Genomic DNA, 26,047 nt, shown 5'->3' with positions numbered 1-26,047 from the left:
ATGATGATGGTGATTGTTGATGATGATGGTGATTGTTGATGTGATGATGATTGTTGATGATGATGATGATTATTGATGATGATGGTGATTGTTGATGATGATGGTGATTGTTGTTGATGATGACGATGATGATTGTTGATGTGATGGTGATTGTTGTTGATGATGATGGTGATTGTTGATGATGATGGTGATTGTTGACGATGATGATTGTTGATGTGATGATGATTGTTGATGATGATGGTGATTGTTGATGATGATTGATGATGATGATGATAAGTGAAGAGAGTATAGCTAAAAATGTTGATGCGACTTTGACTGAATGTGTTAAGAGAAATACCTTGAGATGGTTTGGCTGTGTGGAGAGGATCAAGAATGAGAGACTGACTAGAAGAGTGTATGTGTGTGAGGTGGAGGGGGAGAACAGGAGGGGGAAGCCAAAGTCCGTACTGTACACTTGTTGGGAAAGGAGGCTCCCTAAAACCTTTTCCCAAGTGGTTTATTTTGCTTATTACGCCTCACTGTCCTCTTCCATGTTATGTAAATTCTTCTCACATCACCTCACTTTACATTCATAACGTCTATCTATCCATCTATCTATCTATAGCCTGATGCCCTAATCCCGCAAAGGATGGCCGCAGACAAAATGCCTTCAAGTTGCTCCGTCACCCACCATTTGACTGCCCTTCCCCCAACTCACTCCCCCCTCCCTCATATACCTCTCAACTTGCAGAAGAATATTAACCAGCCATATCTAAAAATAAATTGCTAAGGAAGAGGTGTTAGGGAGCTGCCTTAACTGATGGGAACATGGGCCCAAGGATGAGATGGAAGGATGAAGTGGAGAGATATATAAGAGAGGGATGTGTGAGTTGGAGGGAAGGCAGACAAATGGCACAGGACATAGCGACTTTGAGGTGAATTGTTTTTTCTCTTACAGGATTAAGGCATCAGTCAATAGATAGATAGACAGATAGATAGATAGGAGTATATAATGAGTATGTTTTGCAGGATGACAGTTCTGGCAGCCCCAACCCCGCGTCTGAGCCCCCCAAGCGTCGTCGTAGCGGTGTGGGTCGGGAGCGTGGTGAGAAGCATCACCAGGAGGAGATTGTGTGTGAGCGCTGCAACTACACCAAGGACTGCTGCTGCACCTTCTCCTGCAACCACTGTGGCAAGCGTGTGTTCTCCATCATGGCGTACACCCTACACACCGAGCGCACCTGTCCCGTCCAGCGGCAGAGGAGGGAGCGGATACGCATGGCCATCATGGAGAAGCGCCGCCGCAGGGAAGGCAGGGAGGGGGAGGCGGAGGGCAGGCTGGATCGGCAGGACCCCGGGCCGGATGCCTCCGCCAGCACCACCCGCTCCAAGACCATGCTGCACAACAGTCTGGACATCAACGGGAAGGATACCGGGCGTCGACGCAACCAAGACAGCTCCCTAGGGAACAGGGAACCCCGGCGGGAGAGGATCATAACCTCCCTCAATCAGATGATGGGGGCGCGGCTCTCCACCAAGCCCCGCAAGACCCTCAATGCGTCACGATCCCCGGGTGGAAAGGCGGCAGAGAAGGTGAGCCCATCGAACAAGAAGGGAACGGAGGCCAATGGAAAGGGGGCATCGGGGGAGAAGGGGATGGAGATGGGGGGTGTCGGAGACGGTGATGACAGTTCCTCCAGCAGCCTGACAGATCTCTCCACCTTCACCACACCCAACCTCCTCCAGCCCGTCACCAGCCCCACAGATGAGTGACCTCCCATCCTGCCTGTCCTCACACCCCATACCTACCTTGATCTGTATTTGTGTGGGATTAGGAAGCCTCTTAGCACCTCATCCTTAGCTGTTTAATTGGCATTCTGCATGTCTCAATTCTCTGGTCTACTAATTTGTCATTTTGATATTGGTGTGTGTTGCATAAGTAACATAGACTCCACAGGAATGTAAGTGTCATATGGGACAATAATAAGGAGGAGGTGTTGTGGAGGCTCCTAGGCAGACACAGATACCTGAGCCTTGTTGAAGTCCTCCTGGCGGCACAAGTGGTGGCCTCAGTATGGTGTTGCTTCCTGGACATATCATAGGTGAACCTTGTACCCGTGCACACTTCATGTCTTTCATTGGCCAGCCCAAAGGTGTTTTATACTGGGACAGTCTTCTTGGTTGATTAATTGTATAGAAGCTGTGGAGCTTTTAACCCTTCATTGTGATGACTTACATATGTACTTCATGAGTACATGTTATATGGGTGTTTTCCATGTGTACATGCATATGTAACATCATCATCATCATCTGGACCTCCTTTCCCACCCAAGGGCAGGGTGAGGAGTAGCAATGTCCAGACAGCACAAACTTGCCCAATCCAAATAGACCACACTTCCATTCACTCATCATTCAAGCCCCCGGAATCCTGGCTCCACCGGATGCGCCAAAATATTCACCACATTCTGCAGCTTCACATAGCGTATCCAATTGTGCATGTGTAACACATACAGTAAAAGTCCTCCAATCCAACCACCAGTACTCCAAATTGTTGAAGGTGATTTTTTTATATATTTTTTATTTTTCTGGGGTTTATCTAAGGCTTTATCAGGCTTGGACTTGCTTTTGGCCTTGTATGTACCTGTCTGCAACTATTCATCTACAGTTCTGTGCATTAACAGTGAGTAAAACAATAACCCATAGCATTTTAAGTGTTTGTTTAATGATCATGTACATATTTATAATGAGTTCAGACGTCCCTACCAATAGTCCGAAGGAAACAGTAGTCCAAAAGACGCTCAGTCCCCTGCCATTCGGATTACAGGACTTTTACTGTGCTCACATTTTGTTAGACACTGTGAGTAATTATGTAGTACACAGAGTACGTTCATGCATTGTTAAACAGTTTTCCATGCATACTGTTCGGGGGGAGGGGGGGACTGGTCTCTCTCTCTTTCTCTCTCTCTCTCTCTCTCTCTCTCTCTCTCTCTCTCTCTCTCCTTAATGGCAGGTTTCCATGGTGCAGAATGCCCTGTATTATGGCTGTCAAGTACCTAACCGTGATGTCCCAGTTGAGGACGTTATTCCATGTTTTGTGTGGTGTGTGTGGCAGAGGCTTTCCAGTACTCATTCATGTTATTTTTGTGCTTCTCTCACACTTACACATCCTCTCCACATGTCCATATCATCTCAGTCTACCAGTACACATCACTATCATCACTTATCATCATCATCATCATCATCCAGACCTCCTTTCCCACCCAAGGGCAGGGTGAGGAGTAGCAACATCCAGCCAGCCCAAATTTGCCCAATCCCATGGTCCACACTTCCATTTGCTCACCATTCAATCCTCCGGAATCCTGGCTCTATCTGATACACCAAAAATATTCACCATGTTCTGTAGCTTCACAAAAACGTATCCAGTAGAGTCAATAATTACTTGTACAGTGTCATATATCTGTACATGGACACTACATAACCATCTCACCAGTCCAGTTTCATTATGTGCCATTGTGCTCTCACCTTCTTCCATCACTGCCTGTGTTTTACTACCATACACCATTGTCTGCCCATGTTTCACTGACACACACACACACACACACACACAAAACTTAAGCGAGTTCAAAGCAGAATTTAACTTATCGAGAAACAGAGACAGGACCCCACGAGTGTAGCTCATTTCCTGTATATCACAACTAGGTAAATACATGCACACACACACACACACACACACACACACACACACACACACACACACACACACACACACACACACTGCATTAAGTTTCATTTTCATACCTAGAAAATCCCTGCCTCTCTCACAGCACCCCCATTCATTTACCTCCTTCAGTTGCAAAGGGAAATGCAAGCCCAGAATAATGTAATGTATTTTTCGGAGCATCTCTGGTTATTGATTACAGTTAGCCTGCATCCCACATTACCGAGTGCAGACAGCAACATCTAGGAAGGCAGTACCCATTCCATCATACTCACTTGCTTCAGAAATTGTCTTAAAAAATAGGGACCTTGCATTCCACTCAGCAGTTTAGTGTTTGTGTGTATGAATCTATCTGTCTGTCTAACTATCTATCAGTCTAACTATCTATCAATAGCCAGATGCTCTAATCCCTGAAGGGGTGGCCACAAACAAATCACCTTCATGTCGCCCTGTCCTCTGCCATTTCACTGCCCTTCCCCCAGTTCACACCTCCCTCTCTCACATTCGTCTCCACTCCATCCCTCCATCTCATTCTTGGTCTTCCTCTTCACCATTCCACGTCACTCACATACACTCTCCTTGTTAGTCTTGAAGAATGATATTGGTCTTTGCTTCTTTTGGTGGTGGTGGAGAGGGATGCCTTCATGTGGTGGCACTGATATAACCAGGCACCTCACCTGCCTGGTTATATAAGTATCCCATAGCTCCTTCCCTATCCCCCAAAAGGACGCTGGACTGCATAGGGACAGATTAAGTTTGTACTCCACTGGATTTGTATTTCCTCTGAACCTGGGGCTGCTGCTACTACTATTACTACTACTGCTACTACTGCTACTAACTGCTACTACTACTGCTACCACACTACCACTACTACTATACTGCTAACTATTACCACTACTACTGCTACTGCCACTATACTACTGACTACTACTACTACTACTTGGAGAGAGAGAGAGAGAGAGAGAGTTGTTTAATTACAACTTGTACCCCTTTTACTATAACTTGGCCCATATTATCCTTTTGTAGCTTATTTTACATAGCATAGTGGCAGAAAAAGGCAATACTACAGCTCTGCACCCACTTCAATAGCACTTCCTCATGACTAGCATCATATTCTAGTGATAATTTATTGTTACAACTCAACCTTCAAGATTGAGAAGTGTCAATTTTAGCCAAAGTTAGGGTAAAAAGTATATAGTTACTTAGTTACTGCCATGGCTAACCTATCTGTCTGTCTATCTATAGCCAGACACCATAATTCCACAGGGGGTGGCCTTTCGTCGTTGAGTTACTTGCTTTACGGGGAGGGGCACTAACCCTCCACCAACCCACTTGCTGACACGTAGGGAACACGTATGGGTTGGTTATATGGTTACCACCCAGTGTTGTAAATGGTAGGAAAGCATTAGGTTTGTCACTCAGTGTAAAGCCACCCGAAAAGGAAAGAAGGGTAATAAAAAGTGACAGGAAAGATGAGAGAAATAGGAAGAGAGGAGGACAGACACAAAAAAAGAATGATAAAGATGAAGGGAGAAGTAGGCAGCACTACATCAAGTGAGTGGATGATGGTCACCACCACCTGTTCCCATGCCTAACCTTACCAGTAAAAAGTCTCTCCTGAGCCAAATAAAATTGCTGAGAGTACAGAAAAATAATAATTCATTCATTCATTCATTGCCAGACGCCATGTATCCCAAACGGGGTGGCCAAGGGCTTAGAGTTAATTGTTTTACAGGGAGGGGCACTAATCCTAAATGGCTCACTTAGTAAGCTGCTGTACTCACGCAGTTGCAAGCGCTGGTTTGAAAATAATAATAATAATAATAATGATAATAATAATAATAAAACATCATCATGGTAAGGGAGTTAAGTATGTGGGAAATTTGAAAAGTAATTTAAATTGTCTCCCCGTCATACTTACATAATCTCCCTGTCATGCAACATCCAGGATTTGTTTGTCCACACCTCAGGCATCTTCCTTTACACTGCCTCCCTCAAACGCTTCAGGACATCCAAGTAAACTCTTTATTGACCATCTGACCACTTGGAGCAATTCATGAACAACGCCCTTCAAGTAAAAAAGGACGATCAGCATCACCTTCACATTTGAGCGAAGTTGACATGCTTTTGTTGGTTGTGGCGGCGATGTTCCAACCCACTGCATCAACTGCCTTTTGCTTTGACATCATAGTCATACATCCACGTTTCATCACCTGTTATGACATTTTCAGAAAGTTTTCATCAGCATTCAGACCATCAAACAGCTCCGGACTGACCATGACACAGTTCTCGTTTTGCTCATCTCTCAGCAGATGTGACAGATTTTGCGGCAACACAGTGCATCTTCAGTTTTTTAGGTAAAATCATGTGGCACAAACTTTTACAGATGCCTGCTTCTTTAGAAACTTCACAGTCGGGCAACGACTTTCACGGATCATAGCACACACTTTCTCAAGGTGATCGTTGTCTTTTGATGTGAAAGGCTGTCCAGATTTGGGATCATCATCAGTGGATGTTCTTCCTTATTTGTACCACTGGAACCACTTGTGACATTGCGTACAGCCCAAACAATCCTCCCTATAAGCCTGTTGCAACATTTGAAAAGTCTCCCTAATAGTTTTTCTCAGTCATACAGAATTTCACACAAACATGTAGCACTTATAGATTCTTTATTGTTCAGCGTACAACAAATCGCGAAGTGTACTAAACAGACATTCGCTCAAGTGTGTGTATCACAGTGACTAAGTGATGTGGTGTGTTGTAGCTGGTGTTAAATTAAAGCTCAAAGTTGCCGCCACACAACATTCTTGTCATGTTCACATAATACCGGCTAGTTGGTGCATCATTTAAAATGTTTGGTTTCGTTTTGGACATACCTCGCACAATCATTGCTTCGCTGAGCTATGTGAATTAAGCTGTAAAAGGATGAAAATCTGGGCCAAGTTATGGTGAAAGAATTATAGGACAAGAAATAAGATAAAAGAATGCATCAGTTTAGTTAAGAGGTGGTACATTCAGGTGATACTCAGAAATGTGTGAAAGTTTTGTGATTTTGTAGTAAAACTTGTAAAAGGTAAGTGAACACATCATCCATGCCAAAGGATTTATGATGATATTTTTTGATGATGCTGTGAACCTCTTTAAAAACTTTAAAATATTTGAAATGCTCTGAATGTTGTAAAAAGAAAGAAAAAGTAGGTCATCTAACTGCTGGAGTTGTAGGTGATATTGAAACATTTTAAAACTTTGAAATGTGAGAAAATTTGAAAAAGTATGAGTGTGTCATCAGTGTTTTGAGGAGGTGATATTTTAGATGATGATGATAAAATATGAAAATTTTTGAAACATGAAAAATTTTAAGTACATTATCTGTGTCTTGAGGAAGTGATGTTTCTGGTGATATGGTGAAACTTTTTGAAACATGGGAATTGTTGGTCTTCCTATCTGTCCAATGTTCAACCCCTTTGGCTCAAGGATGGTGTTTGTCTTTACTTCCTGCTGCTGCTGCTGGTGACGGGCATCTTCATGTGGTGGCACCAACATGACCGAGCGGTGGACCTGCCTGGTTACACAAACGATCCCTCAGTTTCCTCCCCATCCCCTAAAAGGAGGATGGTGGTCAATGTAGCATTATTTTGGTTCGACCTGTTACTTTAGTTCTGGGTAAACAAACCAATACTCCCTTTTTTTAACTGAGACAAAGATGCACTTGATGGGTTGGTGAAGACTGGCTGAATGCAACATGTCCGAATAATATATTTACTATCCCAAATTTCCCCCTCAGATATATGTTGTCAATTAATAATGCTAATGAGTAAAGAGATTATGAAGTAGTGTTGCATTTAGCCAATCATCACCAACCTTTCAAGTGCACCTTTGCCTCAATAGAAAAAAAAATGAGTATAGTGCTGTTTCAGGATTATTCGGATACCTGACCTAACCTAACCTAATCAGATATTTTTTGACATTTACTGACAGAAGGGCACACTCCGCCGTGATTTCATTTGGGATGGGCCTGGGGTTGCAACCACTACAGTGCCCGTTTTGCATTAACTTGGCCCAAAATTGCCTTCTGTCCCCACACTTTCTGAGATATAACTGTGATTAATACTAGATTATGATACTAGTCATGAAGAAGTGCTGTGGAAGGATGTAGAGCTGTAGTATTATCTGTTTGTCTTTGTTCTGGCACTGAGCTACATGAAAAAAGCTGCAAAAAGATGAGCATCATGACCAGGCTAAAGTACTGCTGCAATCACAACAACAACCACTACCATTACTGCTACTGCTGCTACTACTACTACTACTACTACTACTACCACCACCACCTGACTTTTTAATCATGATAGGAAACAGTGGTTATGTTTCTTGCCATTTGTTACACTTCCACATTAATTTATTCATCCTGAGAATATTTTTTTAAATTTGTCCTGCTTCCTCATGATGTAGTCTGTCCGAGGATGTTGCTTGTCTGTCTGTCTTCCTGTCTATACTTAAATATACAGTACTCGTATATAATGTATACTATATATATATATGATGTATATAGAGTATCTGTCCCTATTTGTCTGGTTGTGTCTATCAATCTTTCATCATCTGGCTGCCCTCTCTCCTCTTCTCCTCCTCCTCTCTCATGTACCCCTCCACCCAGTCCCCTATCCCCAGTCTCCCCTCCACCTCACTGACATACACTCCCCTAGTCACTCTCACCATCCTCTCCACATGACAACATCAACTCAGCAGTATTTCTCCAAGTGTTTCAATTGCATCCTCATCCACACCACAACACTCCATCGCTTCCTCATTTGTCTGTCTGTCTGTCTCTCCACATCACTTCACGTGCTTCTCTCAGATATCTCATTTCCACTCCATCACCCCTTAAATGATCTCGACTATCGGTAATCTAGCCTTGGGCCCCTGTGCTTGGACAGAATGGGATTTAACAGTACAGTCAAGTTGCCTATGATGCGTGCTTCTATGCCACGGTTTTCTATGACACGGCAAGGTGCCAGACACAAAAAAACGAACCACACGCATAATCTGTACCTACGGCGCGGGCGTGGCAAGGTTTGAAACATGTGGGCAAATTCCTGTGGCGGCCAGAGAGCGAACTTCAGCCCTCGCCCACCATTCAAACCCCTCTCAGTGTGTAGCCAGACCACTTGTTATCTGATCACCCTCCCATTTTTTGTGCCTATTGTTACGTATTGTAATACATGCATTGACTGATTGCTTGATTGTGTGCGTGTGTGAAGTGGGGAAAATTGGGGAAAAATGGGGTGAAAAGGGGGACTTTGGGCGAAGGTCCAGAACCAAATTCTATTTTTCCCATAGGTTTAGTTATTCATATGGCACGGTTTTCCATGGCACGGACGTGATCCAGAACCAATTGGCCACACCTTAGGCGACTTGACTGTATTTCTTTTTATTTTTGTTTGCTGGGAAGTGGACAGAATGAGATTTGACCGTTTCCTCTTTCCCTCTTTTTATTTATTTTGCCATTAAATCCTTATGAACCTCCCTGCCCCCCCAACAAAACATACACACTGGGGAGTTCTTCTGTTTGAGATGCAACCGAAATCAGTTGCACAAGAGGCCAAGTCAGGTGTGAATATTGGGAGTAGGGTACTAGGGTTGAGAGAGGCAGAGCAAAAAACACCTGGGATGAGGACTGAGTAGGGAGGCTGCCAGAGATTGAGCATGAGGCAGATCAAAAAACACCTGGGATGAGGACTGAGTAGGGAGGCTGCCAGAGATTGAGCACTGTGGAAAGCTGCCATTAGGTGACCAAGGCCAATGCATGGAAGCACGTTGGAGCCTTTATAAACAAAACAAAACAAAGTGGACCTTAGCTTTGAGGATCTGGGTGTTACTTCCTTCCTGGTTTACTCTTGCTGCTGTCACTTTTTTTTTCAGTTACTTAATAAAGATTTCTTGTTTACTGAGAGAGAGACTTGCTCCCACCAGATAATTTTATGATTATGTAAAGGCTTTGCTTGTTAAGGGATATAAGGCTGTATCGAACCCCACCTGTTTAGTCTCTCTCCTATAGTGAATAAAATCATAAAAAGAACAAGAAAAAAAAAATTGTTATGGGATAATTTTGTAACTATGGTAAAGTCTTTGTATTTTTAATGATATAGTAAAACTGTATTTAACCCCTCCAGTTTGAAAAGCTAATAATTAATAATAATAATAATAATAAAAATAATAATAATTATCTATCTATCTATATACCTAAGCTACTTACCCCAAAGAAAGGAAGGTAGCCGAGACAGGTAATAATAATAATAATAATAATAATAATAATAATCAGGAAGCTGCAAGAGTAAGATGAAATAATACTCTGCTGTTCTGTAATTATTTTATGAGGTTAAGGGCCAGCCTCTCTTGTTTTCCATCTGTCTTTCTACCAATAGCCAGACACCTTAGTCCCATAAGAGGTGGCCACAAACAAATCACCTCCATGTTGCCCTGTCCTCTGTCATTTTGCTGCCCTTCCCCCAACTTGTACCCCACTCTCTGGCTCATGTACCTCTCTATTCCATTCCTCCATCTTGTCCTGTCACCCCCTAGTATTTTTGAGGGATATATTTAGGCTGTATCTTACCCTCCCAGTTCAAAATATCTGTCCTTAAGTGAATATAGAATTTGCCTGGAGGTAGCAAGGGTAAAATAGGATAAAACACTCTCAGACTCATAAGGTTATTGTGTATAGTGATAAGAAACAGGGAAGTGAGCATGGAAGTGAAAAAGTTACTACATGACAGTATTGTGATACCAACTCTAACGTATGGAAGTGAAGCTTGGACATTGTTGGAAGGACACAAGTCAAGAGTGAGAGCAGTGGAAATGAGTTATTTAAGAGGAGCCTGTGGAGTCACATGGAGAGACAGGCTGACGAATGAGGATATAAAGGAGCGTTGTGGTGTGGATGTGGATGTGATAGGAAGCGTTATGAGGAACACACTGAGGTGGTTTGGCCATGTGGAGAGGATGGAGGGTGAAAGACTGACGAAGAGAGTGTATGTGAGTGAGGTGGAGGGGGGAAGAGGGAGGGGGAGGCCGAGGATGAGATGGAGAGATGGGATGGAGAGGTATATGAGAGAGGGGGGTGTGAGTTGGGAGCAGGGCAGTGAAATGGCGGGAGACAGGGCGACTTGGAGACGATTTGTTTGTGGCCACCCCAAATGGGATTGAGGCGTCTGGCGATAGATAGATAGATAGATTTCTCTCTACTTTACTCTCCGTGTCGGCCATTTTGCTATACTCTTTTCACCTTAGCCTGGTCTGGAGTTTCGTCCTTTTGCGGCTCATTTCACACAGGCCAGAAAAAGACCATATTACAGCACTGTACCCTTTCCATAGCCCTGCTTCACGGTTATCATTCAATTTTAGTGTTAATCAGTAATTCTGATTTGGCTTTAAGTATGAAGGTAGGGTAATTTTATGCCAGGTAAAAGCAGTGTACCTGTCTTGGAAGAGTGTGTAATGCCTCTTTCCCTGCGAATTTATGTACCACACTTAAATGGGACATGTTTGTTACTGGTGCAGGCTGTGCTGGGGAGGGCAGACGTAAACTGATATGCTCATTGGGTATGGAGACTTCCTACCACCTTTTCCTTAGCCATTTATTTTTCAATACCCATTTATATTCGTTCTTTTTATTATATCTTTTAAATATCAGCATAGCATGAATACCAAATATCAACATAGCATGAATAACAACATAGCATGAATAACAAATGGTGGGTGACAGAGTGACTTGGAGGCGTTTTGTCTGCGGCCACCCTTTGCGGGATTAGGGCGTCGGGCTGTAGTAGTAGTAGATAGTAGATGCATACCACACAAGAATATAGTAATGGAGCAGAATCAGAAATAAGGTGTTAGTAGGTTGTTAGTTAGGTGTTAGTAAGCTTCCTAACCACACCAGAGTACCGCTCACACCCTCTGTACGCACAACCACACCCAGAGCAACAGGAACACAGCAGGTCAAACTGATGCAGCCACCACACTTCCCTGCTACAATCTATCTATCTATCTATTGCCAGACATCTTGATCCCATAAGGGGTGGCCACAAACAGATCACCTCCATGTTGCCCTGTCCCCTGCCATTTCACTGCCCTGCTCCTAGCTCACATCCAGCTCACACCCTTCACAAAATGCAACTCAAACAATCCACAATGCAGAAATGTTGGGTGGGAGAGATAGACACATGCACACACGGGCTAGAGTTTGAATTCTTTATTTACTCTAACATTTTGGGCTACATAGAACCCATCTTAATGTTGGGTGGGAAAGAGACACAGGTTAAAGCTTGAATTCTGTATTTTCTCTAATGTTTCAGGCTACATAGAACCCACTCCAAGTTCTATGTAGCCCAAAATGCTACTAAAGAATTCAAACTCTAGCCTGTCTCTCTCTCCCAAAATGCTGCTAAAGAATTCAGACTCTAGCCTGTCTCTTTCTCCCAAAATGGTAATAAAGAATTCAAACTCTAGCCTGTCTCTCTCCCATCAACATTCTCACTTGTCATAATAGATCATGTACACTCCACCCCGGCCAGACTATAATGTAGCACCTCACACCCCATCACAGTTCACCACATGCACCACACTACCACCACACAGACTGTCTTTCACCATAACAAAGAACTTCTGGGAGCAACCTTTAAAATTGCTGATATCCTGCAGTCCACTGAGTTCACTGTGAGATGAGCCTGGGGTAGCAGCAATAGCCAAAACAACAGCAGTATACAAGAGAAACTAAGGTGTAAGATGAGACATAAATTGCTAAGGGAAAGGCACCACACATTCTCCAAAACCATTCAATACTGCAACTCATTTGAAGTCAGTTTGTTGTAAGTCAGTGTTCTTTAGGTGATAAGTTCCTAATGTTTATTTATTGAGCTACTTAACTGTGAGGTATACTATGTGTGCAAATATGATGTAAATAAATAGTGATGAAAGATTTGTAGCTAAACTGTGGTAAAGATATACTGTAACCAGGCTGCTGTGCTGCTTGGCTATACATACATCCCTTAGCTTCCTGTCCATCCCCTGAAAGGCGGATGGTGGACTGCATGGAAAGGGCAGGTTCAGTCTGCAGTTCACGGGGTTCACATTCAAATGAGCTTGGGTCCACAGCAACTACAGTTCAATAGATATACAGGGTTATGTGTTTAGATGTTTGATATGTACAGTTGTTGCTTGTAATACTTATGTCTGTGCTAAACTAAGATGGTGTTTGTAACCTTTGTGGTATTATCATGTCCTGTACTCCATTACAGAGTACAGTTACACTCTGCCATGACTCTCAGCCTTCCACACCTGCCCACACTGCCCCATTGACTCCATCACTCACTCATACACCTGCCTACACTGCCTCACTCTAGCTCCATCACTTGTAACTATAGTCCCACACACCTGCCGTCACTCTGTCTCCACCACATGTCACTGTAGTTCTAATCTGTACTGAAGTAGAGTTACAGGCAAGGGAGTTAGAGTGAGGGAGTACGGGCAGGTAAATGAGAGTTTGAACATGGCTGAATGTAATTGTACTTTGGAACTGTATAATTGAACACCGTGCGTATACGAGCATCAATTCTCCCCATACCATACTAATCCATGTATGCTTCATTCTCTTTAACATGGTGAAGATTATTAGCCCCCCCCCCTTTTTAATCCATTTCCCGTAGCTCATGGGCAGAATAAGACAGTGCTGTGACCGTGCATCATTCATGACACTTATTCGTGACTAGCATCAGTGTTCATTCGTCATATACCTCAGCATTCAAGATTGAGAGATGGCAGTTTGACTTCCGTACTCCTTTTACTCTGGCTTAGCGTAAAATTGGTATACTGTACAATATTTCCATCTTGAATGCAGGGTTTTAGCAACAGATTAGCAATGAAATGTGAAGCTAGTCAGGAAGAAGTGCTATAAAAGAGGGTGTAGAGCCATAGTACAGGTATTGTTTTTCTACCATTGAGTTCTGTGAAATAAGTACTGAATGGACAACACTCTTGGCCAACATCAGACGAAAACGGTACAGTCTAGTTAAAGCGAATCATCATCATCATCATCATCATCCGGACCTCCCCCATAGGGCGGGATGAGGAGTAGCAACGTCCAGACAGCCCAAATTTGTCCAGTCCAATGGGCCACGCTTCCATTCGCTCACCATTCAAGCCCCCGGAATGGTGGCTCTATTATATACACCAAAAACATTCACCAGTTTCTGTAGCTTCACATATATATATCCGATGGGGTGCATTGGTATTTATATTTTCTGCTCAGCGACCATCCCTTCCCCAGCTGATAGAGTTTTACGCTGAACAAAGGTGCTGGAGGAGGACACAGACACTCTAGTACCATGTGGCTCTGCAGCTTCATCATACAAGTGTCCCTAAATTCCCTTCCTGTCCCTCAAGAGGATGATGGTGGACTGCATGAGAAGGACACTCTCAGCCTGCAGTCCACTGGGTTCACTTTCAGATGAGCCAGGGGTGACAACAGCAGTGCCATACTAAGACCCATCATCCTGTGTTAATATGATACAGTGTAGTTTGAAGCCGAGTTAAACAATCGAAAGTATACTCTAAGAAGACATTGGTACTGGTGCTGTGTTGAGGCTTGAAACTGTAGTCATTTTACCTTAACTTGGCTCAGATTTTGGTCCTTTTGCAACTTATTTCATGTACCACAGTGACAGAACAAGGCATTACTGTGGCTGTACATCCTTTCCACAGCACTTCTCGATGACATCCATTATATTCTGGCATTAATCATTGTTACAACCATTCAAGATAGAGATGGCAGTTTAAGGCCAAGTTAGAGTAAAATGGATACACCAACTGAAGCCCTTGTTCAGTGTGAAAAACTGGCTACAACCTTGTTCCATCCAGCAACAGGACACAAGACAAGATGAAACTATGGTATGTGAGTGTACTGTACCAAACTGGGGTGTGATTCTCGTATAGGGTAACCCACTAGAATTTTTAAGGAATGTGAGGAGGTTATACCAGAGCTAATTTTGAGTAGAAGGTAGTCTCAACATAGCTCCAATTTTCAGCCATTATGGAACTACTGGTACAAGTTACCTTATGGGTTTTATGGGCTAATTATGAAGGCAACCATTTCACCCATAAGGTTGTCAGTAATTGTAGCTCAGATGGTTGAAAATTGGAGCCGTGTTGGTATAGCATTTCATACTCAAGATTAGCTCCAGAATATCCTTGTGGGTTCTTTATAAAATCTTATGGAACACCCTGTGCTTACAAGTGATTTCCATTTAGAGTGTTGCCTGGGGTGGGATTCTCACATGTATTTACAGTCAATTCGTAGTTGTAACTCAGCTCTGTTTTTCCAGGAAAGACCAGGAATACAGTCTTTCAATATCTTGTTCAACAGAAAAAAAAATTAAAGGAAAACTATCATAAAAATGTTTTAGTTTAGTTGCAACAGATCACACACACACACACACACACACACACACACACACACACACACACACACACACACACACACACCACCGCTTCAGTCTCTGGGTGACCAGCATCATGAGAGGAGCCATAAATAGAGCATTTATTGAGAAAAAAAAGCCATTTAGACCCAGGTGTATGTTACTGTATGACTGGATGGCCAAATGATGCTCTGTATTTAATTTTTGTTTGGTAAAAGCCACAATGCCTGGGAAATTACCGAACTGCATGGTATTTGGCTTTAACAAACTATCAGCTTGAATGTTAAGGGTCTGGTACCAATTAGTTCATTATATCAAGAGTGTACTGTACAGTAAAACCTCACTGTAATGGACTAATGGAGGGGGAAGCCAGATCTGATAAAGGTGAAAATCCATTATATCCGATGGTCCCCCTGAGGTGGGATTTCAAGCACATGTTTGAAAATGAATGAGTACTCTAGCATATTCTAGTACTAAAAATAAAACCTATACCCATTTTACACTAACCTGACTCATATTTTCACCCTTTTGCAGTTTATTTCACATCCTTGTCATAGCACTTCTTCATGAAACACATGTACTGCGACCCATTGTGCTGGGGTGCCCCATTTGGTGGATATTGTTCGTTATAGCCGAAGGGTGACTGGTGGATTAGTAGTGTCCGTAAAATCTGATATCCAGTCTGTCGAGATACATTAAACAGAGGGTCCACTGTATATTGTGTGTGTTTGGAAAGTGATTGAAGGAAGGGGGAGTGAACTGGGGGGAAGACAGTCAAATGGTGGGTGACAGAGCGACTTGGAGGCGTTTTGTCTGCGGCCACCCTTTGCGGGATTAGGGCATCGGTCTATAGATAGATAGAGAAGTGCATTATCTCCCTACATCACTGTGGTCTTTTTACATTTACTTGGCCCAGATTTTCATCCATTGGCAGTTTGTTTCTCGCACCTCTTTGGCTGCTCTGCGTCCTTCCAACAGCACTTCTTCATGACTAGTAAAATGAGTGCTGTCTAGTCCTTCAAGCAAAAACAAGTGTGCAAGCTAGGACAGGAAATCAGTCAAATGTGTTTCAGAATTTCACCCCTCAGTTGTACCTTGCTGAACCATATTGTACCATAGTGTTGTACCATATCGTACCACATTATACAGTACCGAACCATTTTGCACCGTACTGTACCCAACTGCTGTACCATACTAAGCCATGTTGTACCATAGTGAACCATACTATGTTGTACCATATCATACCACATTATATACTACTGAACTATTTTGCACAGTCATATACCCAACTGCGTACCATATTAAGCCATGTTGTACCATAGTGAAGCATATTGTACCATAGTGAACCATACTGTGTTGTACCATATCGTACCACTTACGTTAACGAACTAATTTTCACCACTGTACCCAACTGCTGTACCATACTAAGCCATGTTGTACCATGCTGCACCGTACCATATTGTACCATACTGTACCGTAGTCTTCCTATTTATGGTTATGTGTCTTGTAAATTCATAACTTTGTAAATACTGTTGCTGGATTATAGGTAGATTTTTGCCCTTTTTTAAAATTAAATACTGTATGTCATTTGGTAGGGTAGAGTAGATTATTATTGTTATTATTATTATTATTATAGTTATTTACTTATTATTTACTTATTTTTTTTGAGACTGGATGTATGGGGTTAGGTAGTGCAGAGTAGAGGTAGTAATTTTTGGCATATCATAAATTTGTAAATAAGTAGATGGTTTGGTAGCGCTGGGTAGATTAACAATTTTTGGACTTTTTTATATAAATATTATATGTGGAATTTATACTAAGTTTGTTTTCACCTCTTGGACCTGTGCTGCTCCTATAGCCCGGTTGTGTGAAATTTTATGAGGCAGGCATGAGTCTCCTTGGTTACTAGTCAAATCAGCCCTCCAATCTGACTACACTTGGCCATCATCTGAGCCAATAGGTGTTAGGAATCTGTGTCTTGTTAGAAAAATGTGTGTTAGTGTATTAGGTGTGTAGTGTAGTGTTGATTGATAAACTTGTGTAGTGTAGTTGGCTAATGTTTGGAAATAGCAGATAGGTTGGTAGTGTACAGTGGAGTCTTTTTTAGTGCCAGCAACTGTCATCCACTCACTTGATGTAGTGCTGCCTACTTCTTCCTTCACCTTTAGCATTCTTTTTCTGGATCATCCCTCCTTTCTTCCTATTTCGCACCATCATCCACTCACTTGATGCAGTGCTGCTTGCTTTTTTCTTCACCTTTATCATTCTTTTTTCTGTCTGCCCTCCTCTTTTCCCATTTCTCACCATCATCCACTCACTTGATGTAGTGCTGCCTACTTCTTCCTTCATCTTTAGAATTCTTTTTCTGTGTCTTCCCTCCTCTCTTCCTATTTCTCACTATCATCCACTCACTTATTGTAGTGATGCCTACATCTTCTTTCACCTTTATCATTCTTTATCAATGTCTGTCCTCCTCTCTTCCTGTTTCTCCCATCTTTCTTGTCACTTTTTATTACTGATCTTGCCTTTTCAGGTGGCTTTACATTGAGTGACAAGCCTAATGGTTTCCTGTAAGCCGGGAAACCATTTACAACACTGGGTGGTAACCATATAACCAACCCATATGTGTTCCTTACATATCAACAAGTGGGTTGGTGGAGGGTTAGTGCCCTTCCCTGTAAAACACCTAACTCAAAGACAAACAGCCATCCCTTACCAGATTATGGCGTCTGGCTGTAGATAGATAGACAGATAGGTTTGTAAGTAGTGTCCTATAAAGGCACCTGATGGTATAGTATATAGGATGCCCCAGTCAGAGCAACTGCCATGCATAAGTTCAGAAAAGCCTATATTCTCATTGGTTAAGGAGGCTCTCTAACACCATTTCCTAAGCAGTTTATTTTGTTTATTACACCCTACTGTCCTCTTCTGTGTTATGTAAATCCTTCCAGTATTGCCATACTCAGCATAAAGCTCCCTAACACCTTTTCCTAAGCAGTTTATTTTGTTTATTACACCTTACTGTCCTCTTCTGTGTTATATAAATCCTTCCAGTATTGCCATACTCAGCATAAAGCTCCCCAACACCTATTCTTAAGCTGTTTATTTTGTTTATTACGCCTTAATGTCCTCTTCTGTGTTATATAAATCCTTCCAGTATTGCCATACTAAGCATAAAGCTCCCCAACACCTATTCCTAAGCAGTTTATTTTGTTTATTACACCTTACTGTCCAAACACTGAGGTGGTTTGGACATGAGAGAATGGAGAATGAAAGACTGACTAAGAGGATGTATGTAGGTGATGTGGAGGGAGGGAGAGGGAGGGGAAGACCGAGGATGAGGTGGAGGGATGGAGTTGAGAGGTATATGAAGGAAGGGGTTGTGAGTTGGGAGGGAGGGTAGTCAAGTGGTGGGTGACAGAGCAACTTGGAGGTGTTTTGTCTGTGGCCACCCTTTGAGGGATTAAGGCGTCAGGCTATAGACAGATAGATAGACCTTACTGTCCTGTTTTGTGTTACACATATCCTTTCAGTACTGTCATACTCTACAATGTACAGATGGAGTGTAACCAGCCATATCCAAAAATAAAACAGTTTGGAAGAGGTGTTAGGGAGCTTCCATAAGCAATAGGAATACCAGCCAAAGAGGTGACTACAAGGTATAAATGGGAAAGGGGTGTAAGTAAGAAGAGATGTGAACGTGGAAATACTGTACTATGTTAGGTTTTTCTGTAACAATCTATCTGTCTCTGTCTATAGCCAGATGCCATAATCCCATAGGGGGTGGCCTTTTGTTGTTGAGTTAGTTGTTTTACAGGGAGGGGCACCAACCCTCTGCCATCCCATTTGTTGACATGCAGGGAACATGTATGGGTTGGTTATATGGTTACCACCCAGTGCTGTAATGGTCTCCTGGCTTACAGGAAACCATTAGGCTTGTCACTGAATGAAAAGCCACCTGAAATGGAAAGAACAGTGACAATAAGTGACAGGAAAGATGGGAGAAATAGGAAAAGAGGAGGGCAGACTCAGGAAAAGAATGATAAAGGTGAAGGAAGAAATAGGCATCACTACACCAAGTGAGTGGATGATGGTGAGAAACAGGAAGAGAGGAGGGCAGACACAGAAAAAGAATGATAAAGATGAAGGAAGAAGTAGGCATCACTACACCAAGTGAGTGGATGATGGTGAGAAATAGGGAGAGAGGAGGGCAGACAGAAAAAGAATGATAATTGAGAAGGAAGAAGTGGCAGCACTACACCAAGTGAGTGGATGATGGTGAGAAATAGGAAGAAGCTGGCAGAGCTACACTGGTTATACACATTCATTTATTTCTGCATCTCATCCTTCACCTCTATTCATTTACCTCTGGACCTCATCCTTCACCAGTAACTCACCTCCCTCATTCATACACCTCCCCACCTCATCACCCTCTCCCTCTCCACATCATGTTCACATACACTCTCCTAGTCAGTCTCTCAATATCCATCCACATAAAGCCTTATCAGTGCTAACAGGTTAACTAGATCACTGCCAGAGCTGAACAAAATTATCTCGTGTTGGCCTCACTAACGGCAAATTCGATTTTTTTTTTTTTTTTTAATCAACAGACGATTTGATGCTATTTAGGAAAGATGTGTGGCTAACAGACGATTTGATGCTATTTAGGAAAAGTGTGGCTGTGGGGGGCTTAATTAGTCGACCAACAGACGATTTGATGCTATTTAGGAAAGGTGTGTGGCTATGAGGGGGTTAATTAGTCGACCAACAGACGATTTGATGCTATTTAGGAAAGGTGTGTGGCTGTGAGGGGGTTCCTTAGTCGACCAACAGACGATTTGATGCTATTTAGGAAAGGTGTGTGGCTGTGAGGGGGTTAATGAAGACTGGATCTAACCCCGCCGGGTACAAATGTCTCATACATTAAAATATTCATCGGTTTTCAAAAACAAACGAAATGTAATCGGACTGAAGGGGTTAATGAAGGCTGTATCTGACAACCAGTAAAGCAAAAACAAAAAAAATCGGTCAATAAACGAATCAAAATAATCGTCTGGCTAAATGAAAAATAAAATATATGCCGCTTGAAACGATTAAATGGGAAGTTCAGTTCTGAATCAAGTTTTGAATTGAATTTAAATATTTATTGCTATAAAATGTACTGAGTGCTATTACAACAAAAGAAGGTTTTCAATGTCTCCTTTCAAATTGATTTACCAGTCTCCCTCCAGTTTACAGTAACTTAACAAACGGGAAACTTTTATATACTCTGTTACAGCCACAGTAAAGTGAGGAAAAAAAAAAAAGTTTACCTGTTGAGTTTTCATTCCTACCAGTAAATCTGAGCCTGATTAAGCAACTGTGGCCAGTTTTATAAACATAGATGTGACAACGGTTGACGCAAGTGGCCGCCATCTTGGTACTCGCAGGAGGGTTGTGCTGCAGTTTGCTTGGGACACAACAGTTTCATGCTTTGGGGGGATCAAGTAATTCAGCACTCAGCCATCGTGTGCCGCGATCAACTGCACAGACAGACAGACAGTTCAAGGACCGTGGGAGAACTTTTCATCGGTGAGTAGGCATGATGGGGAGTATTTAGCTTGTGTTTTTGCCTATTGAATTACTTTCACGTAGTCTCAAAGCAGTGTGGCACCTAAGGCAATGTTGCGATATTGTGGACCTTTGATAGAATTTCAGTTCTTGGAAACTTCCCAACAATGTGGCACAAACAAGTGGTGTGTGTGTTCTTTAATCTAGTGAACTTTAAGAAGGGAAAGCATGGTTGGATTCTGTCATGAGGATTTGGGGTTTGGGGCACATCAGCAACGATAGCCACATGGTGCCCAGTGCATTCTGTCTTAGCCATAAAACTGACTTAATAATGGGTCTATGATATTATTTTACAAGTTGCCAGTGTGCGGTTTAGGGATATTCCATAAACGCATGGTATGATATCTAAAGGTAAGCATTCTGCTGCAGCAGGCTAGGTCTTGTAGTGGGGGTGTATTGGCAACTTATAAAAATTTACCTGTTCTGTTACTTGTTCAATAAACTGGTGGCTGCTGTGAAACTAATACTTCTGTGTTTGCAAGTCTTTCAAATTATCTAACTGTTGGAGTTAATCTGTTTTATTTGATTCCCATTTGAATGGCCGGACATTTTGGTGTGGCAGGTCAATATGAGAAGAGTGTACATCACAACCATTGACCCTATCTCAGAGGTAGCTGGTCAGTGAGATAAAATATTGCTTAACGTGATGACCTGCGAGGACTGTGGGCTGTTGAATGGCGTTACAGTGGCTGTTCTACGATAAATGCCATAGAAACCACTCGATTTTCAACTTTTCTAGAGTGATCATATTAATCCATTTTGTCCCCCATATAACCAAGGTTGGCATTAAAAAAATAAAAAACAACCTTAAGTGTTTATTTTGTTTCTTACACTGGTACTTTTTGTATAAAATATAGTCCTGTTCGTAAGGTTGGGTTAGGTTTGGTTAGTTTAAGTTAGGTTAGTTTAAGTTAGGTCTGGTTAGGTTAGGGTAGTTAGGATGTAAAACTGGGGAACATACATTTGCCCCCTCTCTCAGCAGTCATAGTTATACATCCAGACAGCACAGAAATTTTCCAAAAATCATACTAATGTTGCTCCAGATACAGTATTGTACTGTAGTTATTTATTAGCTATTTGTAAATACCTTGCTTACCTGCCTTTTCTCTTTAATAAGCTTTCTTCTTGAGACACTTTAGGATGTGGATTCTCACTCTTTCTATTTTAGCACAATTTATTTGGTTGCAGTATTTACAGGCTGCTTTCTGTTTATTATTTTTTAAAGCATCAACTTCATCCCACTCAGTTGCCACTTTTCTGCCACAACCAGCAGGCATTTTGTTGCTCTGGCCCTCCCCCCACCAAGGAAAAACTGAGACTGAGACACTGAGTCAACAGTAATCAAGCCTCACCTGTCCATTTCCTGTATGAAGACTTGCTACACCCCAGGGGAGCAGCGGCACAGTAGCGCCCACTGGGTCTACTGTCGGTGGAGTGACCAGTGGTTCTCCATGCTCTGCCACCCACCTTCAGGACCCAGTACGTCGGCTTGTCTTACAGATGACCTTTGCCGTAACTCCCCAGGAGGGAGGCTGGTCCAGGGGTAGACTCCACCGGAGATACCACTCGAGACAGGCCACTGTCCGTCCCCCAAGGCTGCCCCAACCCCGACGGATGGAAGACAGACTCCACTGGAGCTGTGGCTTTGCCCAGGAGTGCCACCGGGCCTCCCCCTCCCAACGTCCCCGGAACAGGAGCCCCAGTCCTGACGGCGGAAGAGCAGACTCCACCGGATCTGCGGCTGTTGCCAGGAGTGGCCACCAGGCCTCTTCTTCTTGCCGTCGCGAGGTTCTGCGGCACCTGGAGGAGTCCCCTCAGACCCCTCCTCCACCCCTGTCCCGCATAGGAGCTCAAGCAGTGCGCAACGGGGCTGCCTGGTGGAGGGAAAGTCCCTCAGACCTCCTACGCACACCCCGGACCGGAGTTTTGGCAGGGTTTGTCAGGCCTGCAAAGCTGGGGAGCAGGCCTTTGGCCACTCTCCCTCCATGAGTCCCGGAGCTTCTACCGAGGGTAGTGCCTCTTGCTCAGCCCGCCCCTCCTGTGGCAGAGTGAGGCGCCTCTCTCCTCCCCTCTCCCTGAGTGGGTGGAATCTGCTCCCCTACAGGTACCCCGCCAGAGACCACACCAGGCAAGATGTCCCTGAGACCAAGTGTCCTGTCGCTGCAGCCCCTTCTCCCCCACCCCCAGGCACTGTCAGAGTCCACCGGAGCGAGAGGCCGCGTTCACCCCTGACGGTCTCCTCCTGCAGGCGAGGCCGCAGCCCCTGGAGTCAGCGGGCCACCCCAGACACCTGCTGCAGCCGCCAGACCTCCCCCGGTGCAGGAGGCCACAGTCCTCTCCTGCCGGCCGCCCCTGCTGGACGAGACCGCGGCCCATCCAGAGCCTCGCCCTGTCCGCAACCGACCCTCAGCCTGGGCCTCCCCAGGTCCGCCCCCAGGACCCCGACTACAACTAAGGGCCAGTGCCATGCAGCGCACCTCCTGGCCCTCTTCGGCCCCAGCCCAGAGAGCCCCATATCACCCAGGGCCTCTATAGAAAGAGGGTCGCCCACCACTCCACCCACCAACTCCTACGGGACTCGTGGCAGTCCCGCAGGTGACCTACCCCCGGAATACACTCCGGACGGCCCACCCCTAATGCCCGGATGCCACCTGCTGGTTCCCGGCGTAAGGGCCTCCTGCCGCCTGTGACCTGAGCACCATTCTCCACCTGTTCCGTGTGTAATAGACTCTGAGGTTATTTGTCCCCTAGTGTCCATGAGCCCCTACCCCAGTGCACCAGTCCCCCCCTTCCCCAGTGCTCCCAGTGTTCTCCCCCCCAGTGTTACCTTCCCCGTGTGGAACAGTGAACTCCCCACAGAGAAACTCACACGCGGAGTGCGTGGTGTTAGACCTGGGTCGCCCCCAAGTGTGACTATCCCTCCCCAGTGTTATACCCGACAGACAGCTCCAGTGCCACACCCTCCCCTCCTTTGTCCATGTCAAGGTAAGTCAAAGGTGGCATATAAGGTATACTCCCAGCAACCAGCCCCGTAAGAAAGTCTGTGTCACCTCAGTATTCTCCCTCTCTCCCGCCCCCCCAGCCCCTGTTGCGCAGATAGATCGTAAGTGCTATATTCTCCCATCCTATGTCACGCACTCGTAGCATAAAGATAGCTAGGGTATCGTTTGTGTCACGCAGATGCATATAACTTGCATGGGAGGCTGTTTATGTTACGTGAGCATATATCTATCTATCTATATGTTTATGTTACATGAGCATATATCTATCTATCTATCTATCTATCTATATATATATATATACAGTAATCCCCGTAATATCCGGACGCCCAATTTCCAGACATCCCCAATTACTGGACATTTTCATCCCGGGATCCAGTATTCCCAAAATGGGCCAAAAACCGCAAAAAATTCGAAAAAAATCCTACTTTTTCCCGCCCATAATTTGAACTTGGCGCGCGCAGCACGGGCCAGCTGTGTTTTGGTGCGTCGTTCTGCCGCCGTCGGCTAGAGGGCCCTTGCATCCTTCCCACTTACCGCCCGTCTCTCGTTGTGTGTGCACGCTCGTCGTCATGGCCGCCCACGTCCTCACTTTTGTGGTGGTGCCTTACCTGCTGCAGGCTCTCCTGCTGCTCTCGTGCCTCTTCTTCGTGTGTGTGATGATGGCCCCACCATCTGAGAAGAGGAAGAGAGTGGTTTTGACTCTGGAAAAGAAGAGGGAGATATTGGACAAGGTGGATGCGGGATGGTCTTTCTCACACATCCTCCGTGAATTCAACCTGGCCCGATCTACTTTGTTTGATATCAAGAGATCCCGAGACAAACTCATGCAGTACACGGCTGACTTCTCGTCGAAAAGCAAATGCAACGTGGAGAGGAAGGTGATGTTTACTCCCAAGTATGCAGAAGTCGACTGCTCCACGTTGATTTGGTATCGACAGCAATATGCTGCTGGTGTGATGGTGTGTGGCACGGAGCTGAAGGCTGCTGCAGAGAAGTTCACAAGGCTTCACGACGCCCTAGACTTCAAGGCATCCAAAGGTTGGCTCTTCGTGTTCAAGTTACGACATGGCCTTACCAACCGTAAGTCTCATGGATGGAGTAGACGAGTTTCGGCACAAGGTGAAGCACTTGATCGACAAGGAGGGCCTCACTCTCAGTCAAGTCTACAACGCTGACGAAACCGGTGTATTCTATAGCTCTTTGCCTACGAACGCTGTAGCTGAGGAAACGGAGAAGCGTGTACCTGGTTGCAAGCTCTGCAAGCAACGGATATCTGCTTTGTGTTGTGCCAGTGCTAATGGCATGCACCTGCTTAAGCCCGTTATTGTTGGCCGTGCAAAGCAGCCTCGGTGTCTTCGTGGGGTGATGGATGTCCTTCCTGTCATCTGGTACCATTCCTTGAAGGCATGGTTCACTGCCCACATCTTCAAAGACTGGTTCCACCGCCATTTCATCAAGGAGGTCATCCATTACCAGATGGAGAAACTGGGAATCCCATGCGACCAGGTAAAGGCCCTCCTTCTCGACAATGCACCTGCTCACCCGTTCAACAAGGACTTGGTGGCTGAGAATGGCCGCATTAGGTGCATGTTTCTGCCACCTAATACTACTTATCTCATCCAACCAATGGACTAAGGAGTGATCGTGGCAACGAAGAGGCTGTACCGACGGAAGTTCCTGGATGAGGTGATGGTTGTTCTCGAGGACGAGGATGAGCGCAAGGAGGGACGGGACACTCGAGGCCAGCGGACTTTGGAAAACCTTCGCCGCTACAACATCAAGTCTGCCATCTACAACTTGGCCAGTGCATGGAAGGAAGTTCCTGTCAAGGCTCTAGAAAATGGTTGGTCTCGTCTGCTTCTCGGAACGGATGTGGAGCACGATTTCCTAGGTTTTGACGTGGATGACTTCCATGCACGTCTACAGTACATGCGCATGGGGACGATGTTGATGTGGACGAAGTGCATGAGTGGTTGGATGACGACGAGGGCGATCCTAGGTATCAGACCATTTCTGATATGAAGATCGCATCTTCAGTTGCAGGTGTCAGTACCCAGCTTGAAGATTCCGATGAGGACGGCGACGATGATGCAGACTCCTCTCAGCGTGACACTACTCCAGTCATCCCCAAGCTGAGCGCACTCCGGGAACACCTAGAGTTCGTTCTGGACTACCTGGAGCACCCGGACTGCGACAGGGAGAAGGGGCCCTTGGGACTTGTGGAGGAAGTGCGCACTTTCAGGCAGCGCATCATTAATCATCAAAATCATCGT

At 44.4% G+C, this 26,047-nt stretch overlaps 1 protein-coding gene across 1 annotated transcript in view; it reads left to right on the top strand.

Moving 5' to 3' along the window:
* The window catches only part of LOC145393899 (uncharacterized), a 29,986-nt gene extending 28,234 nt beyond the window's left edge, over window positions 1-1,752 (top strand). The window contains exon 12 of the mRNA XM_080267935.1: window positions 1,009-1,752. Coding sequence (XP_080124061.1) covers window positions 1,009-1,752 — 744 coding nt within the window. The remainder of the gene's footprint in view (window positions 1-1,008) is intronic.
* The last annotated feature ends 24,295 nt before the right edge of the window (window positions 1,753-26,047 follow it).

Source organism: Coenobita brevimanus, chromosome 3, assembly GCF_032717465.1.
Source record: "Coenobita brevimanus isolate Jiangsu-jjx chromosome 3, ASM3271746v2, whole genome shotgun sequence".
Taxonomy (NCBI): Eukaryota; Metazoa; Arthropoda; class Malacostraca; order Decapoda; family Coenobitidae; genus Coenobita; species Coenobita brevimanus.
This window is presented reverse-complemented; position numbering and strand designations above follow the sequence as displayed.